At 50.2% G+C, this 19,376-nt stretch overlaps 3 protein-coding genes and 1 pseudogene across 3 annotated transcripts; 3 read left to right on the top strand and 1 right to left on the bottom strand.

The window, feature by feature from the left end:
- Positions 1 to 1,646: 1,646 nt before the first annotated feature.
- On the top strand, positions 1,647 to 4,182 carry LOC135302170 (mas-related G-protein coupled receptor member H-like). Its single transcript, XM_064422631.1, has one exon. The coding sequence runs from the start codon at positions 1,647 to 1,649 to the stop codon at positions 2,589 to 2,591; it is 945 nt and encodes a 314-aa protein (XP_064278701.1). The 3' UTR covers positions 2,592 to 4,182.
- Positions 4,183 to 6,823: 2,641 nt separating this feature from the next.
- Positions 6,824 to 7,744, top strand: LOC135302334 (mas-related G-protein coupled receptor member B4-like). Its single transcript, XM_064422704.1, has one exon. It carries the CDS (start codon positions 6,824 to 6,826, stop codon positions 7,742 to 7,744), a length of 921 nt encoding a protein of 306 aa, XP_064278774.1.
- A 2,656-nt stretch (positions 7,745 to 10,400) lies between these two features.
- Positions 10,401 to 11,401, bottom strand: LOC135302333 (mas-related G-protein coupled receptor member A-like; annotated as a pseudogene).
- Positions 11,402 to 14,798: 3,397 nt separating this feature from the next.
- LOC135302169 (mas-related G-protein coupled receptor member H-like) lies at positions 14,799 to 15,848 on the top strand. Its single transcript, XM_064422630.1, has one exon. It carries the CDS (start codon positions 14,846 to 14,848, stop codon positions 15,788 to 15,790), a length of 945 nt encoding a protein of 314 aa, XP_064278700.1. The 5' UTR covers positions 14,799 to 14,845; the 3' UTR covers positions 15,791 to 15,848.
- Positions 15,849 to 19,376: the final 3,528 nt, after the last annotated feature.

The raw sequence follows: 19,376 nt of genomic DNA, 5'->3' as shown, positions 1-19,376 counted from the left end.
TCAGGTTCCTAATCGCTTTCATTGCATCATCAAAGGACACTAATTAGGGTGGGCTCTAAGGGCTGGTGACCTGGCTGCAAGCAACTGAGTGCTGTCCTTCCCTTGGGCTGTGTGAGCCTGCATTGCAATGGCAGAAATGGGAATTCTCAGCTCAGTTTTCTTTCTTGGGGCCAGGGAAGGTTTTGGCAATGATCCTGAAACTCTACCCCAGGAGTTGTTTCTGAGAGGCACCCAGATGCTTGCACAGTGCTGTGAGCAATTCCAGCACTGCCAGCATTCCAGTGCCACCAGCAGCACCAGCAGCTCTCTGCTGCAGGAGGGACAATGACCCCTCAGGGTAGATAAAGGAGGAATGGTAGAAACCTGCTGAGAGAGGGAAAGCATTGGGAGAATGTCCCATTTGGAAAAGAGTTTATAATCAGGAGGAAATGAGGAGCCATTAAAAAAAATCTCAATGTCGAGCTACTTCCTCTATGGCAGAAAAACAAGTCAAGACAACTCCGAGGAAGTGAAATTCGGATATAGCCAAAGAGACAATTTCTGACTTTCCTCTGACTGCACCGAGCCTTGGGAAACCACAGTGGGACAGGGCACACAGAGACATTCAGCAGGACAGTAGTGGGTAGCTCCTGGTGATCTGGGCACTTTCTCCTTCATGTCACTGACCTGCCAGGAGCCGCTTCAGGACATGGATCCCAAAGGAGCAAGAGGGACCAGGAAGCGCCGCTGATCTGCACAGACCCCTTTGCCTGCTGCTGCCCCACAGGGAACAGGTCAGTGGAATGGTTTCTTTCCTCTTGACCTCACCTTCCTCTCCTGCAGCAGCTGCTCTCTTCCTGCCACCCTCTCCCGGTGACCGCAGTGCCCTCCCCAAGCCCTCTCTCTTCTCCTGTCTGTATCCTAGTACTGAAAAGGGCCAGAACAAACTTTCTAACGCAATGCAAAGCATGAGGAAGCAGGAATTCTTTACCTGAACAGCACACGGATCTCTTCTTATATTGCATCTTTGGTGAGACTTTACAACAGTTATTAATCCATTAAAACCACATGTACGCATTGAAAATTTTTTTTTATCTAATACATAAACACCATTTTCCCTGAAACCATTTCCATGCATTCACCTCCTCCAGGAAGTCCTTTTATGATCCTGGAGCTTTATTAAGATGGGTCTATCTGGTGGTCATATTCAATGAATGCTGCTATATTCAAGGTGGCCTTGCCTTGAACTTTTCCTCTGGCCATGCACTGTTGCCTCTTGTTCCTGAACTTGCCACAAAATCACTGCTGGCCTCCTTATCTGTTTCTGCACTGCCTCCAGCCACTTTGATCATCCTGTGTGCCAGCCTTTACATTCTTTTATCTTTTGGCCAATTTTGAACAACTTCAGAAGAACTGAATATGTTTATTCTCTATGTTATTTATCGGCCTCCTGCCAAACAGCCCAACCCTCCCACCTCTCTCTCCTGCCCCACAATTTCCACCACCCTCCTCCCCTGCACATCTCACTCCTCCCCACTGAATCCTTCCCACTGCAGGGAGCTGCTGAGGAGCCATATGGTCCATCCCTGGATTCTCCAAGCACTGACTGCCCATCCACTCTGACCACAGCCAGGAGCCACATCCCACTGTCTGCTCAGCATCCATCCATGGAGGTGACCACCGTGTCCCCCCCTGCCAATTCACCCACTGATAGACACGACCTATGTGAGACAGATGCCAGCGATGTGGCCATACACAGTGTGACACTGCTCATCTGCCTCTGTGGGCTGGCTGGGAACGGGGCTGTCATCTGGGTCCTCGGGTTCCGCATTCAGAGGGACACCATGAAACCCATCACTGCCTACAACCTTGACCTGGCCATCATCAACTTCCTCTTCCTCATCTTCATGGTCCCCTCCGCTCTGCTCTTCCTGCTGGAGGATTTCTCCTGCTCTGCCATCATGTCCCCAGCATACATTCGCTTCCTTTTCCTCCTCTTCCGGATGTTCTACAGCGTCGGGCTGTACCGGCTGACAGCCATCAGCATCGAGAGGTGCAGGTCTGTGCTCTGCCCACGTGGGCTCTTCTGCCACCTTCCCCAGGACCTGTCATGGGTGGTGGTGAGTGCCGGGCTCTGGGCCCTTTCCATCACTGTCATTGCTGCCATTTCTGCAGTGACTTCCCTGTGCGAGTCACAGGAAGGCAAGCTCTGCTGGGGGGCTCTCATCTCCCTGTACATCCTCAGCTTCCTCGTCTTTGCTCCATCCATGGTCATTTCCAGCAGAATCCTGTTCATTCATTTCAAGGGAAGCTCCCAGCAGCAGCGATCCAAGAATCTTGACATCATTGTCTTCCTCGCTGTGCTCCTCACTCTCCCCCTCAGTCTCTGGAATTTCCTGCAGCAGCTCGGCTACACCGCTGTGTTCCCCCGGCTTCTTCTCCTCTTTGCCTGCATGCACAGCAGCATCAACCCCTTCATCTACATCTCAGTAACAAAGTGCTGGAGGCGCTGCTCCATGCAGTCCCTCAGGGAGTGCCTGCAGGAGGTCTTTGAGGAGCCAGAAGAAAGCACTGCCCCCAGTAATGATGCCACCAGGGACACGGGGGTCTGAGTCTGCTGAGCCCTTCAACTGCCCCCATGCAGGAGCATGGGGCAGTGATTTAGCATCACCCTCCACCTTTATTCCTGCAGGAGAAGGGAGCAGGGGCACTGACAAGGGCCATGTGGGACAGTGCTCCGCACAGAGCACATTGGAGCAGGGCTGTGCTCCTCCCTCATGGGTCCTAGAGCGCTGTTCCCCAAACGGATCCTTCCCAACAGGGCTGTGATCCCAGAATTCCCCCTGGCACCTGGTTCCTGCATCCCACTGAGATCTGATATCAATAAACAGCACCGTAAACCCTGAGCCACCTTTGCCCCCTCTGCCAGCACCTCCCAGCTTCCTCTGGCTGCTGCTGCCAGCCGGGAATGTGGCTGGAGGGAGGGGACAGAGAGGTAGTTAGCCACAGGAATTTTGTGATTGTTTAGAAATTTCATAATGAACTATGTTTGATTAGTCAAGGCATATTTGCCTGTGGTTTTTTAGCTGGTTTTGATTTAGATCTGTGTTGGCTGACTGTCAGTAAAAAACTCTATCGACCCATATCCCTTAGAGAACTTACTGAATAGATGGACAGCAAAATTCAATGAAGTATTTTTAATGAAATTAAAATTTTAATTTTTAGAAAATAATTGGATGTCATAGAATAGGAATGATATCTTGAGAGAATTAGGAATTCAGAGGCCTATACATGCCAGAAGACTTAATTAATTAATGGCAAGTGATAAATTGTAATGGCAATAAGAGAGCCATTTCCTGGGCTTGTACACCTCAGAAAATGTAATCAGTGGTAACTCTCTAACCAAGACATCAAATTTAATAAAACATTGTTTACTGGAAAACAAACTGGGTTATGCATTAAACTAAGAGAGACTACATATTCTGCTAGTAATTAAAAGAAACAAAATACCTATACCTTGATGCAATAAACTGGGAGCATTTTTGGGTGCATCTATTAAAAAATTGTGGATTTTGTAGTGTGAAATTGGCCAGATAATACTGGCTTTCACATTTATGTATTAGCCTATGCATGTTGTTATTGATGATGAGTATCTAGAAATCATATCAATTATAACTCTTTTTAGCTGCATGTTTGTCTAATATAATCTATCAGCTTAAGAATGCACTGTATTGCTCACAGAATAGTAGTGTAATGAATATAATAGCTATGTATCACTTGTGGAAATAATAGTGTGATTAATGTACTGTGTTACAGACCTCAGCAAAACATAAGGTGTGAAAAAGGCTTTTGTGTAACTAAAAACAGTGTAAGGCCATCCACTCACCAACCTGTCCAAGAGATACCCATGACACAAACCAGAGCACTGGAGGACATTAGAGAATACCATGTTAAATTTAAGGAGGGCATACTCACATCTCATCAGAGGATGTGAAACAGCAGCATGGAGACACAAGAAGAAATAAAACATATTGACCTGACACCCAGAATGTCATGCAGATAAGCCAGAGGGTGAAAAGGAGTTCCCAAAACATCAGAAAGTTCACAAGAATGTTTGAATAATGCATGAAACACATGAATATACATGCATCTCAGCAATGTAACGGTATAAAACACACCACTCCCCCTTCCCTGTTCTTTGACTATTGGCGAGGAGCAACCCAGCGCTGGAAATATGGTCCTTTTTTATCCTATTACTGTTATTATTATTATTAAACATTTAAAAAACTCTAAGCAGTGAATTCTGTTTTTCACAATAGTGTATAAAAACACCTGAAAAGTATTGTTTCTTTGAACCTGTCTATGGCAAGTAAATTTCAAATATGTTCACCAATTTGACTCAAAATTGTTACTAGTCCAACACACTTTTGCTGTTAGACTTAAACGTCTTGGTGTCTGAGGGGACACAGCCATGGCTTGTGTTCCCTGGAGCAGCCATGATCCCCAGTGCCCAGAGCTGGGCTGGCACAGCCGGCATGGACACGATGGCCCAGGGGCTCAGCATTGCCCACCCCGAGTGCTCTGTGAGTGTCACAGCAGAGATCTCCCCAGAGATCTTTGATTTTTAATTTTGTGAGCCAGGTGCAAAGGTTGCTCTGCCTTCAGAAATTCTTCCTCTCCACGGCCTTCAGCTGCTCCCTCAGCAGGCTCAGATGGTGCAGCAGCAAGGAGAGGAGGAGGTCATGGTCCTCAGCACGACCACCCCCTTCCAGGAGCAGAGTGACACCTGTGTTTGTCACTACGGGCTCCACAAGACATTGCCCACCTCCCTGGGACATTGCGGAGGTTTCCAGCCCCACCACATCCCACACCTTCTCTCCAGCCCCACCACATCCCACACCTTCTCTCCAGCCCCACCACATCCCACACCTCCCCACCACATCTCCCCACCAGCTCCATCATGTCCCACACCTCCCACACCAACCTCCCACCCCACTCCCCATGCAGCCCACCCATTCCCATCCTTCCCATCCCTCCCAGCCCCGTGCCTGAGGCTGCAGTCCCTGCCCAGGGGCTGCTCACCCCAGGCTGCCCCGTAAGGCTTTGGGGCAGTGCTTCTCTTGGATTGGCCCCTCCCCAGCTTCATCCCTGCTGTCCAGCCCCCCAAACTCCTTTGGACAGAAACAAGAGGCAGTAGAGGGATGGCTCCACTGTCATTCATTGGGGCAGAGAAGCATGGAATTGCCTGGAGGAGTGGAAGCACTGCTGGGGGTCCCGTGTGGGGCAGGAGAGGAGTGGGGATGTCTGGAGGGGAAGGCAGCCTGGGGGGAATTTCTAGAGGATGTCAGAGGAGGGCACGATGCCTTAGGAATTTAGCTTTTCTATTTCTCAAATCCTGTATTGCATTAGTCCGTAACTCTAAACTCCATGTAAAGTGCTAGTTAACTGTCTTCACCTTTTGGTCAAATAAAACAATCCCTCTAGGCCTGAATTCAAGGACACTCTGCTGACTGAGGCTGGAAAAGTCAAGAAAAAAGTGAATTGGGGGAGGGCAAGCTGGGGGTAGATTACTTCATTACCTGAAGCTGAAATTGGAGGATTAACCCCTGGTTTGTTAAGGGACCAAACTTATATCTGCCTGAAAAACTCATCACCATTGTCCATTTTGGGTGTAGCCCCGCTCGGAGGCTTTCACTGCCCAAGGTGAACCTTCTGAAGGCCTTTCAGAAATTCCTGCTTTTATTCTCTTCCCCTTGTCTGGCCTCTGTTCCTGGGAGCCACCCCAAGGCATCAGGCAGACAGGGGCTGGAGGGGGCAGGAGGGCTCTGGGTGCCACCAATCCCAAATCTCCCACTGGACAGCAGCAGAGCCCAACAGGCCACACGTGCAGCCAGGGAGTGGCCTCTGACTGGGAAACCATCGGGATGGGATGGGATGGCATGGCATGGCATGGCATGGCATGGCATGGCATGGCATGGCATGGCATGGCATGGCATGGCATGGCATGGGATGGGATGGGATGGCATGGGATGGCATGGGATGGCATGGCATGGCATGGGATGGCATGGATGACAAATTATACCAAATCAGGCAGAAAAAATTTCCTGACATAAACTAATGGTGTTACCAAGTGAGGTATTAGGCAGCAGGACACACAGAAAGATCTCCCCTTATTTCTGTGATAATTGTGAGACTTTACAACAATGCTTTTTTCCATTATAACCATACATAGACATTAAAAAGTTTTTCTTATCAATAGAACTCCTTAAACATAAATGTAAACACCATTTTCCTAGAACTCATTTCCATGCATCCGCTTCCTACTGGGAGTCCTCTGATGGCCCTGGAGGTTAATTGAGAGGGGCTTTGGGTGGCTGTATTCACTGAGTGCTGTGATATTAAAGGTGACCTTGCCTTGAACTTTTCCTTTGGCCACATGCTCTTGCTTATTTTTACAGAAATTACCCTAAAAATTCTACGGACCTCCTAATCCGTTTCTGCACTGGCTCCACCCACGTTTATCATCCTGGGTCCACATCTCTACATCCTTTTATCTATTTGACCAGTTAGTCTTTAAGCAACTTCAGGAGAGTTGAAAATGCTATTCTCTCTTATTTATCAATCCCCTGCACACCAGCCAAACCCTTCCACCTCCCACCCCCCACCCCACCATTTCCACCGCCCTCCTCCCCTGCACATCTCACTCCTCCCCACTGAATCCTTCCCACTGCAGGGAGCTGCTGAGGAGCCACATGGTCCATCCCTGGATTCTCCAAGCACTGACTGCCCATCCACTCTGACCACAGCCAGGGGCCACATCCCACTGCCTGCCCAGCATCCATCCATGGAGGTGAGCACCATATCTCCATCTCCCACCTCGCCTGCTGAAGGAGATGATCTGTGTGAGATCGATGTCACCGATGTGGCCATGCACAGTGTGACACTGCTCATCTGCCTCTGTGGGCTGGCTGGCAACGGGGCTGTCATCGGCCTCCTCAGCCTGAAAAGCAGGAACGCAGGCATCTTTGACCTGGCTGTCATTGACTTCCTCTTCCTCCTCATTGCAGTCCCCTTCGCCCTCCTCATCTTGGTGGAGGATTTGTCCTGCTCTCCTATCCTGCCCCTGATGTACATGAACTTCGTTTTCCAGCTCTCAGTGGTCTCCTGCTACTGGGGACTGTTCCGGCTGATGCCCGGCAGTGCTGTACTGTATATGTACAGGCTCTGCAAGCTCTGCTGCCACTGGGACCTTCCTCTGCGCCTGTTGTGGGTGGTGGACACTGTCCAGTATTGGGCTTTCTTTGCTCTCTTCACTGTCATTCCCACGGTTACATTCCTGTGCCCATCACACGAGCAGGAGCACTGCCGGGCAGCTCTCATCTCTGTGTACAGCATAATCCTGCTCCTCGTTGCTGCACCCCTGTTCATTTCCAGCACAATTGACTTCATTAAGTCCAAGTGGGGCTCCCAGCAGCAGCAACCCAAGAGGCGCGACATTGTTATTGACCTCACCGTGCTCTTCACTCTTCTCCTCAACATCTGCAGTTTCCTGCAGCAGCTCGGTTACATCCTTGTGTCCTCAGAGGTGGTTTTCCTGCTCACCTGCATCCTCAGCAGCATCAAACCCTTCATCTACTTCTTGGCAGGGAGGTGCAGGGGGCCCTGCTCCGTGCAGTCCTTCCAGCTCTCCCTCCAGAGAGTCTTTGAGGAGCCAAAAGAAAAAATGGCCCACAGCAATGATCCTGCCATGGACACAGGGGTGTGAGCCTGTTGATCCCTTCCATTGCTCTGCTGGAGGACCCCAGGAGTGTGACTGAAGTTTTCCTTGAGTCTCCAGATTAATCAATATCCACAGGATCACCCTCTCCATGGTGATGTATTCCTGCAGGAGAAGGGAGCACGGGCATTGCCTTGGGTGGTTTTTGTGTGATGCTCTGCAGGGAGCACATTGGAGCATGGCTTTCCTCCTCCCTCCTGGATCCACATGGCTCCAAGCAGTGCAGCTGGGCTCAGTGCTGTTCCCCAGCTCTATTCCCCATGGAATGACCCTCATGGCCTCGGCCCCAGGGAATGAACTCCATCTCCTTTGGCTCAGCAGATGAGTTTCATGGTGCTTTCAGGGAGCTCTTGCCTGCAAAGCATGGGACACCTTAATCCCTGGGGACACACCCAGCATGGGGTGGCAGTGATTTCCCAAATCCCTGCACGTCTGGTGCCTCTGGATGTCAGGAGAGGGGCTGGGATCACACGCAGCATCCTTCCCCTTCTGTCCGGCAGAGCCAGCCCTGCATTCCCAGCTGATGGGAAGGGACACCAGGAGGGGCTGCAGAGATGGGGACAGACAGCAACATTCCCTTGTCCTTTCAGTGGGAATTTGCCACATTCTTAAATTCCAGAATTTAATCCCTGTGAGTAAAGTGCAGAGTAGACAATTAACTCCACTGAACTCCTGTTCCTGTACCAGAAAGTACATGGTGTATGGAAATCCCCATCACCAGATGGGAAATGCTTGGACCATTTAGTTGCACAGAAATTAGGGGGTTCTGCTGCTCTTCTGCAGAATGGGGCCATCCATCCTCTGGTTCCCCAGCATCACTGTCTGAGGAAGCCCTTGACCACCTCCATCCTGAGCCTGGCCACCCTCAGGAGGAGCTGAACAGCGACTGCACAGCAGCTTCAGCCACAGTCCAAGCTGTGCTGACCTTTTGTAACTACCATTTTGTAACTACCCCTCAATCAGATATGGATTCATGGTTTTGGGTGCCTCCACAGTGGAAATTCCAGCCCCAGAATTTGTTGAATAAACAACAACCAGGCTTCACTGCAGAGCCTGTGCCTGTTAAACAGTGTCCAAAATGGCTAATTTCCTTATTTTATCCCATTCTAGAGCCTCTGGCTTGTCTGTGAGCAGGGCAGGTGCCTGTCTCATACCAGAGCCCTTCCGAAGGCACATGCCTACAATGGTTGGGATGATGTTGGCAGTGCCAAGAGCTCTTGATTCCTCCTGGGAGAGACCTGGGCAGCAGCCACATCTCTTGCTCAGGGGGAAGTTGTCCCTCCTTTTCCCACTGCCTTAAATCCAGGGGAAAGCAACGTGCCACTGCTTCTGGAAAGGGAAGTGAGAGTGAAAGCCGTGGGTGGTGAGAAAGGCTTTGGAGACACACAAGGTTAAACACCTAAAGAGCATTTATTAACAGAGTTGTGAATAATGAACAGAACAGAGAGACTGTGACATCTGAGATGGTTTTTCTCTCCCTTTATCATATTTTCCTGCTCTTTAGGAAGCAGAAACTTTCCAAGGTATAACCTGTTGTCCAGGGAAGAACAACTCAGCCAGGCCATCCCTGCCAAGGCAAGTGCAGGAGAATTGTGACCCTCCAATGTACTTTTCCTGCTTCCCAGCACCTTCCTTGTCTCCATTGTCACCCAGGACACTCCATAACTGAGCTTCCTTTCCAAAGAGCAAGACTTCAAAGTTTTCCTGGTTGTCCCTGCCCGTGGAAGAAGGAGAGATGGAATGAGATGATCTCTACCGTTCCTTCCAAGCTGTCCTGGGGAGACTTCATGATGCTGAATTGAATCCCCATTTGACTGTTTCACCCAGAAATAGGTTTTGCCCATTTAAACTTTGCATAAGTTTAAGATTGGCTCCTAGAGCAAAGAGGAGGTGAGAAGATGGGGCAGTTTGTTTTCAGGAGCTGTGCTCAGTCCTGCACATTCCTGCTCCCAGACCGTGCTGTCGGCAGCACAGACATGCAACAGAGAGCTCTCCTTTGCTTTTAGGTTTTTTTAGCTAGCTGAGGCAGAGAAGTTCCCTGGACTGTGGTTTTTCTTTTTCCTGGAACTGTTCAAACCTGCTCGGGACTGAAAACCCAGAAGAACGGCAGCAGCTCCCACCTGTGGCCAACCGGGGCCTGGCACACAGCATTTGCCAGCAGCAGAGGGACTGATAAGAGACTGAGTGAGACAAACTACACTCCACAACAAGGAATTTCTGAATTTGACAACTCTTCAGAACAGCAACAGATTTTATTGTTTAATATTGTATTCATTTTTTATGCTTTTGAATACTTTGTTTGTTAAATAAAAAGTTTTTTCCACTTTCCTCTAAGGAAATCTTTTCCTGAATCAGATGGGGGAAGGACTGCTTGAACTTGTTTACTAGAGGGATCCCATTTGAAGGTTTCGTCCCAAATTTACCCTAAACCAGGACACAACCCAAAGCATTCCATGAGGATTCCTCATGTCATCCACAACCACCCCAGGCAGGAGTTCCCCTGCTGTGCACAGCACCAGCCTGACGGAGCTCAAGGAGCATTTGAACAATGCTCTCAGGCACAGGCTGGGATTGTTGGGATGTCCTGTGCAGGGCCAGGAGCTGAACTCCATGGTCCTTCTGGCTCCCTTCTAACTTGGATATTTTATGGTTCTATTTTATGATGTCTCAGTTTCTTGATGATTCCACCTGATGATAGTTCCACGGTGTTTTCCCTATGCCCTGGCTCTGGCACATCCTCAAAAGCCCTCTGGAAGGCAACACTAGCAAAGGGGGTGAATTCCTTTGCACAGCTCCCAGCCAGGAAGTAAATCACAGGCTGGGCGCTGCTCTTGGCACAGGCGAGCGGGAGAGGGGTGCTGGGGGCAAAGGCAGGGAAGTCAAACGCCCTCAGCAAGAGCCAGTACCCAAAATCAGCAGTGAAGAAGGGGAAGGAGACAACAGGCAGCAGGAGCAGGGCACAGAGCTTCCCTGGGAGCTGTTTCCATGAGCAGCACAGGAGCCTGGCCAGCAGGGCCAGAGCAGAACAGGTCAGGGTGAGCACTGACAAGAAGCAGCTCAGGACCAAGGCCATGAGCAGCGAAGGGCAGAAATGGAGGGTGGCAGTGAGCAGGAAGGAGAGCAGCCAGAGCAGGGCACACAGGAGCACTGGGAATTGCTGGGAGTGGAGGCAGGGCCAGCAGGACACGGGGAGGACAAACAGAGCTGTCACAGCACTGAGGGCTGTCAGAGAGGAGGCAGCGGCAGGGAGAGCCGAGGGGATGGTGACCTTCAGCCCAGCTGTCACACCCCACGAGCCCAGCTGGTGGCAGAAGCTCTCTGGGACAGAAAATATCCCCAGGGCAATGGTGATGGAGAGCAGGATGGTGAAGCCAGCCATGGCCCGGCTGAGCACACAGGTGCTGGTGGGGTTCCTGTGGATGCAGCAGCCAAGGAGCCAGAGCACAGCTCTGCTCCCACCACTGCACACAGGCACAGCAGCAGCAGCAGCAGCAGTGTGACAGGCACTTTGCTCCAGTGCCTGTTCTCACACTTGGTCCAGTTTTCTTGGCTCTCCTCATTCCAGCTCCCCTTGGATGCCTTCCCACCGGGCTGGCTCCAGCAGGCAGGGCTGGCTCCCTCCGTGGCAGGGGACAAAGTGCTCATGGTGACACCTCTGCTACTTCTCCTCCCCTCACACAGCTGGAGGGGTGACAAACAGAGACACCAGAGCAACACTGATGTCCCCCAAATGTGGCTTTCCCATCTTTTCCCACCCACAGCTTCCATGTGGAGCAGCTCAGGGAGGGGTGAGGGACAGGACAGAAGGCAAGTAGGATGTGGGAGCCTGGTCTGGTGTGCCTGGCACAAAAGCCAGGGAGATACCTCCTTCCTGGCTGTGGAAACAACAGAGCTGGAGGAGGAAAGCAACTGGAGAAGGAGAGGATTGCCCATGGAAATATCAGAAAACAAATGGCTTTGGGATGGATGTGACCTGGACTCTCAGGTGTCAGTTGATATCACTGAGCTGCTGGAGTCCTTCAGCAGGACATTTGTTGGAATATTCTATCCTTTTTCCCACAGTATTTATAGCTTTTCATTCCCTACAGACCTCAATTCTGCCTCCAAAAATCAATAACCAGGTTCCACCCAATGAGGAGGCACTGATTAAGGTGAATGAGAAGAGTCTGCCCTTGTTTCCTCTCGCAGCCTGGAGAACTTCCCCGCAGGGCACTCACCTCACCTCCCACACTCCAGCTGCTGTCCCTGGGGTGGGATCTTCAGCAGGTTCCTGCAATGGTCCCTTGGAAAGGGAGCGAAGCCCGCGGGCTGAGCCCGAGCAGCGTCCGGCGCGGGCTCTGGCCCAGCTCCTGCCACAGCCCCTGTTCTCCCTGCTGCCTCGTGTGCTCCAGGGCTCTCACAAGCAGGGAACTGCTTCAGAGCCTGGCACGGGATCAGGGCTCTGCTCCTCATCTGCTCTTCACTCTGCCCAGGAAATGAGCAACAGGAGAGAGCCTCAGCAACCGTCTGTGGCCAAAGCAGTTTGTCTCCATGGCAGCTTCTCTTCTGTTTTAAAGCAACCCCACACCCAAAACCTTCTCTTCTGAACAGCCTGAACTTGCACCCTCTCGTTCCTGGGGACCTGCACTGCTTTGTTTAGTCCCCTGCACTACAAATGTGCTGTTAAACTTTGATTTCTGGTTCAAATATGGTTTTCCCACTTGTATACCACAGTTTCAATGGCACCAGGCCTTCACCACGCAGTTTCCAAGTGAATTCATGCAATAATAATTCCTGTGCTTGAGCTGGAGCACTGGCACACAGCAGAAGGATGATTTGGGATTTCAGCAATGTCATTTCTTCTGAGAAGAGGCAAATCCATGCTGCTCTCTTGGCTTTAATCCTTAAAAAGTTGCAGGTTTCATTTGAGTCATCCTCTACATTCCCTTGGCTGTCAGTCAGCAGCCTACAGTGAATTCCAAGAAATGCCTAGAAAGCTGAGGTGAGATGATTCCTTCCCAGGCTGACATGTGCCTCAGGGAACTGGGATGCTCCTCCTGGAAATTGCTGGCCCCAGGACCAGAACTGTGCCCTCTCTTCCCCGCTGACCCCGTGTTTGTGTCCCCAGCTATGGAATCTCACATCCCCTCACCAGCCCAATCCTTTCAAGGGCAAACACCTCATGATCCAGGAGCTGATGAGGCTCCAGATGAGTTGGAGAGGGACTTTGCACATGGGCATGGAGTGACAGGACGAGGGGGAATGGTTTCCCATTGCCAGAGGGTGGGGTCAGATTGGATATTAGGGAAGAAATCCTTCCCTGTGAGGGTGGTGAGCCCTTGGCACAGGTTGGCATGAGGGCTGGGGTCAGGTAAAAGCAACCAGGTAAAAACAACAAGTGTTCCCAGATCTGAGGAGGATGACCTGTAATGAAGGGCTGGAAAGAGGATCACAGCATCCTAAAATCAGGTTCCTAATCGCTTTCATTGCATCATCAAAGGACACTAATTAGGGTGGGCTCTAAGGGCAGATGACCTGGCTGCAAGCAACTGAGTGCTGTCCTTCCCTTGGGCTGTGTGAGCCTGCATTGCAATGGCAGAAATGGGAATTCTCAGCTCAGTTTTCTTTCTTGGGGCCAGGGAAGGTTTTGGCAATGATCCTGAAACTCTACCCCAGGAGTTGTTTCTGAGAGGCACCCAGATGCTTGCACAGTGCTGTGAGCAATTCCAGCACTGCCAGTATTCCAGTGCAACCAGCAGCAGCAGCAGCTCTCTGCTGCAGGAGGGACAATGACCACTCAGGGTAGATAAAGGAGGAATGGTAGAAACCTGCTGAGAGAGGGAAAGCATTGGGAGAATGTCCCATTTGGAAAAGAGTTTATAATCAGGAGGAAATGAGGAGCCATTAAAAAAAATCTCAATGTCGAGCTACTTCCTCTATGGCAGAAAAACAAGTCAAGACAACTCCGAGGAAGTGAAATTCAGATATAGCCAAAGAGACAATTTCTGACTGTCCCGTGACTGCACCGAGCCTTGGGAAACAACAGTGGGACAGGGCACACAGAGACATTCAGCAGGACAGTAGTGGGTAGCTCCTGGTGATCTGGGCACTTTCTCCTTCATGTCACTGACCTGCCAGGAGCCGCTTTAGGACATGGATCCCAAAGGAGCAAGAGGGACCAGGAAGCACCGCTGATCTGCACAGACCCCTTTGCCTGCTGCTGCCCCACAGGGAACAGGTCAGTGGAATGGTTTCTTTCCTCTTGACCCCACCTTCCTCTCCTGCAGCAGCTGCTCTCTTCCTGCCACCCTCTCCCAGTGACCGCAGTGCCCTCCCCAGGTCCTCTCTCTTCTCCTGTCTGTATCCTAGTACTGAAAAGGGCCAGAACAAACCTTCTAACGCAATGCAAAGCATGAGGAAGCAGGAATTCTTTACCTGAACAGCACACGGATCTCTTCTTATATTTCATCTTTGGTGAGACTTTACAACAGTTATTAATCCATTATAACCACATGTACGCATTGAAAAGTTTTTTTATCTAAAACATAAATACCATTTTCCCTGAAACCATTTCCATGCATTCACCTCCTCCAGGAAGTCCTTTTATGATCCTGGAGCTTTGTTAAGAGGGGTCTATCTGGTGGTCATATTCAATGAATGCTGCCATATTCAAGGTGGCCTTGCCTTGAACTTTCCCTCTGGCCATGCACTGTTGCCTCTTGTTCCTGAACTTGCCACAAAATCACTGCTGGCCTCCTTATCTGTTTCTGCACTGGTTCCAGCCACTTTGATCATCCTGTGTGCCAGCCTTTACATTCTTTTATCTTTTGGCCAATTTTGAAGAACTTTAGAAGAACTGAATATGTTTATTCTCTATGTTATTTATCGGCCTCCTGCCAAACAGCCCAACCCTCCCACCTCTCTCTCCTGCCCCACAATTTCCACCACCCTCCTCCTCTGCACATCTCACTCCTCCTCTCTGAATCCTTCCCACTGCAGTGAGCTGCTGAGGAGCCACATGGTCCATCCCTGAATTCTCCAAGCACTGACTGCCCATCCACTCTGACCACAGCCAGGAGCCACATCCCACTGTCTGCTCAGCATCCATCCATGGAGGTGACCACAGTGTCCCCCCCTGCCAATTCACCCACTGATAGACACGATCTATGTGAGACAGATCCCAGCGATGTGGCCATACACAGTGTGACACTGCTCATCTGCCTCTGTGGGCTGGCTGGGAACGGGGCTGTCATCTGGGTCCTCGGGTTCCGCATTCAGAGGGACACCATGAAACCCATCACTGCCTACAACCTTGACCTGGCCATCATCAACTTCCTCTTCCTCATCTTCATGGTCCCCTCCGCTCTGCTCTTCCTGCTGGAGGATTTCTCCTGCTCTGCCATCATGTCCCCAGCATACATTCGCTTCCTTTTCCTCCTCTTCCGGATGTTCTACAGCGTCGGGCTGTACCGGCTGACAGCCATCAGCATCGAGAGGTGCAGGTCCGTGCTCTGCCCACGTGGGCTCTTCTGCCACCTTCCCCAGGACCTGTCATGGGTGGTGGTGAGTGCCGGGCTCTGGGCCCTTTCCATCACTGTCATTGCTGCCATTTCTGCAGTGACTTCCCTGTGCGAGTCACAGGAAGGCAAGCTCTGCCGGGGGGCTCTCATCTCCCTGTACATCCTCAACTTCCTCATCTTTGCTCCATCCATGGTTATTTCCAGCACAATCCTGTTCATTCATTTCAAGGGAAGCTCCCAGCAGCAGCGATCCAAGAATCTTGACATCATTGTCTTCCTCGCTGTGCTCCTCACTCTCCCCCTCAGTCTCTGGAATTTCCTGCAGCAGCTCGGCTACACCGCTGTGTTCCCCCGGCTTCTTCTCCTCTTTGCCTGCATGCACAGCAGCATCGACCCCTTCATCTACATCTCAGTAACAAAGTGCTGGAGGCGCTGCTCCATGGAGTCCCTCAGGGAGTGCCTGCAGGAGGTCTTTGAGGAGCCAGAAGAAAGCACTGCCCCCAGTAATGATGCCACCAGGGACACAGGGGTCTGAGTCTGCTGAGCCCTTCAACTGCCCCCATGCAGGAACATGGGGCAGTGATTTAGCATCACCCTCCACCTTTATTCCTGCAGGAGAAGGGAGCAGGGGCACTGGCAAGGGCCATGTGGGACAGTGCTCCACACAGAGCACATTGGAGCAGGGCTGTGCTCCTCCCTCATGGGTCCTAGAGCGCTGTTCCCCAAACGGATCCTTCCCAACAGGGCTGTGATCCCAGAATTCCCCCTGGCACCTGGTTCCTGCATCCCAATGAGATCTGATATCAATAAACAGCACTGTAAACCCTGAGCCACCTTTGCCCCCTCTGCCAGCGCCTCCCAGCTTCCTCTGGCTGCTGCTGCCAGCCGGGAATGTGGCTGGAGGGAGGGGACAGAGAGGTAGTTAGCCACAGGAATTTTGTGATTGTTTAGAAATTTCATAATGAACTATGTTTGATTAGTCAAGGCATATTTGCCTGTGGTTTTTTAGCTGGTTTTGATTTAGATCTGTGTTGGCTGAGTGTCAGTAAAAAACTCTATCGACCCATAGCCCTTAGAGAACTTACTGAATAGATGGACAGCAAAATTCAATGAAGTATTTTTAATGGTTATGATATAACTAGAAAATAATTGGATGTCATAGAATAAGAATGATATCTTGAGAGAATTAGGAATTCAGAGGCCTATACATGCCAGAAGACTTAATTAATTAATGGCAAGTGATAAATTGTAATGGCAATAAGAGAGCCATTTCCTGGGCTTGTACACCTCAGAAAATGTAATCAGTGGTAACTGTCTAACCAAGACATCAAATTTAATAAAACATTGTTTACTGGAAAACAAACTGGGTTATGCATTAAACTAAGAGAGACTACATATTCTGCTAGTAATTAAAAGAAACAAAATACCTATACCTTGATGCAATAAACTGGGAGCATTTTTGGGTGCATCTATTAAAAAATCGTGGATTTTGTAGTGTGAAATTGGCCAGATAATACTGGCTTTCACATTTATGTATTAGCCTATGCATGTTGTTATTGATGATGAGTATCTAGAAATCGTATCAATTATAACTCTTTTTAGCTGCATGTTTGTCTAATATAATCTATCAGCTTAAGAATGCACTGTATTGCTCACAGAATAGTAGTGTAATGAATATAATAGCTATGTATCACTTGTGGAAATAATAGTGTGATTAATGTACTGTGTTACAGACCTCAGCAAAACATAAGATGTGAAAAAGGCTTTTGTGTAACTAAAAACAGTGTAAGGCCATCCACTCACCAACCGGTCCAAGAGATACCCATGACACAAACCAGAGCACTGGAGGACATTAGAGAATACCATGTTAAATTTAAGGAGGGCATACTCACATCTCATCAGAGGATATGAAACAGCAGCATGGAGACACAAGAAGAAATAAAACATATTGACCTGACACCCAGAATGTCATGCAGATAAGCCAGAGGGTGAAAAGGAGTTCCCAAAACATCAGAAAGTTCACAAGAATGTTTGAATAATGCATGAAACACATGAATATACATGCATCTCAGCAATGTAACGGTATAAAACACACCACTCCCCCTTCCCTGTTCTTTGACTATTGGCCAGGAGCAACCCAGCGCTGGAAATATGGTCCTTTTTTATCCTATTACTGTTATTATTATTATTAAACATTTAAAAAACTCTAAGCAGTGAATTCTGTTTTTCACAATAGTGTATAAAAACACCTGAAAAGTATTGTTTCTTTGAACCTGTCTATGGCAAGTAAATTTCAAATATGTTCACCAATTTGACTCAAAATTGTTACTAGTCCAATACTCTTTTGCTGTTAGACTTAAACGTCTTGGTGTCTGAGGGGACACAGCCATGGCTTGTGCTCCCTGGAGCAGCCATGATCCCCAGTGACCAGAGCTGGGCTGGCAGTGCCACAGCCAGCACGGACACGATGGCCCAGGGGCTCAGCATTGCCCACCCCGAGTGCTCTGTGAGTGTCACAGCAGAGATCTCCCCAGAGATCTTTAATTTTTAATTTTGTGAGCCAGGTACAAAGGTCTCTCTGCCTTCAGAAATTCTTCCTCTCCACAGCCTACAGCTGCTCCCTCAGCAGGCTCAGATGGTGCAGCAGCAAGGAGAGGAGGAGGCCATGGTCCTCAGCACGGCCACCCCTTCCAGGAGCAGGGTGACACCTGTGTTTGTCACCACAGGCACTGTGGGGCACCACCTGCCTCCCTGGGGCTTTGCTGTGGTCACCAGCCCCACCACATCCACACCTTCTCTCCAGCCCCACCACATCCCACACCTTCTCTCCAGCCCCACCACATCCACACCTTTTCTCCAGCCCCACCACATCCCACATCACCCCACCACACCTTCCCACCAGCTCCATCACGTCCCACACCTCCCACACCAACCTCCCACCCCACTCCCCATGCAGCCCACCCATTCCCATCCTTCCCATCCCTCCCAGCCCCGTGCCTGAGGCTGCAGTCCCTGCCCAGGGGCTGCTCACCCCAGGCTGCCCCGTAAGGCTTTGGGGCAGTGCTTCTCTTGGATTTGCCCCTCCCCAGCTTCATCCCTGCTGTCCAGCCCCCCAAACTCCTTTGGACAGAAACAAGAGGCAGTAGAGGGATGGCTCCACTGTCATTCATTGGGGCAGAGAAGTGTGGAATTGCCTGGAGGAGTGGAAGCACTGCTGGGGGTCCCGTGTGGGGCAGGAGAGGAGTGGGGATGTCTGGAGGGGAAGGCAGCCTGGGGGGAATTTCTAGAGGATGTCAGAGGAGGGCACGATGCCTTAGGATTTTAGCTTTTCTATTTCTCAAATCCTGTATTGCATTAGTCCGTAACTCTAAACTCCATGTAAAGTGCTAGTTAACTGTCTTCACCTTTTGGTCAAATAAAACAATCCCTCTAGGCCTGAATTCAAGGACACTCTGCTGACTGAGGCTGGAAAAGTCAAGAAAAAAGTGAATTGGGGGTGGGCAAGCTGGGGGTAAATGACTTCATTACCTGAAGCTGAAATTGGAGGATTAACCCCTGGTTTGTTAAGGGACCAAACTTATATCTGCCTGAAAAACTCATCACCATTGTCCATTTTGGGTGTAGCCCCGCTCGGAGGCTTTCACTGCCCAAGGTGAACCTTCTGAAGGCCTTTCAGAAATTCCTGCTTTTATTCTCTTCCCCTTGTCTGGCCTCTGTCCCTGGGAGCCACCCCAAGGCATCAGGCAGACAGGGGCTGGAGGGGGCAGGAGGGCTCTGGGTGCCACCAATCCCAAATCTCCCACTGGACAGCAGCAGAGCCCAACAGGCCACAGGTGCAGCCAGGGAGTGGCCTCTGACTGGGAAACCATCGGGATGGGATGACATGGCATGGCATGGCATGGCATGGCATGGCATGGCATGGCATGGCATGGCATGGCATGGCATGGGATGGCATGGCATGGCATGGGATGGCATGGCATGGCATGGGATGGCATGGCATGGCATGGGATGGCATGGGATGGATGACAAATTATACCAAATCAGGCAGAAAAAATTTCCTGACATAAACTAATGGTGTTACCAAGTGAGGTATTAGGCAGCAGGACACACAGAAAGATCTC

The sequence above is a fragment of the Passer domesticus genome, chromosome 6 (assembly GCF_036417665.1).
Source record: "Passer domesticus isolate bPasDom1 chromosome 6, bPasDom1.hap1, whole genome shotgun sequence".
In the NCBI taxonomy this organism is placed as follows: domain Eukaryota; kingdom Metazoa; phylum Chordata; class Aves; order Passeriformes; family Passeridae; genus Passer; species Passer domesticus.
Note: the sequence above shows the minus strand (reverse complement) of the source record. Positions and strands in the feature narration are given on the sequence as shown.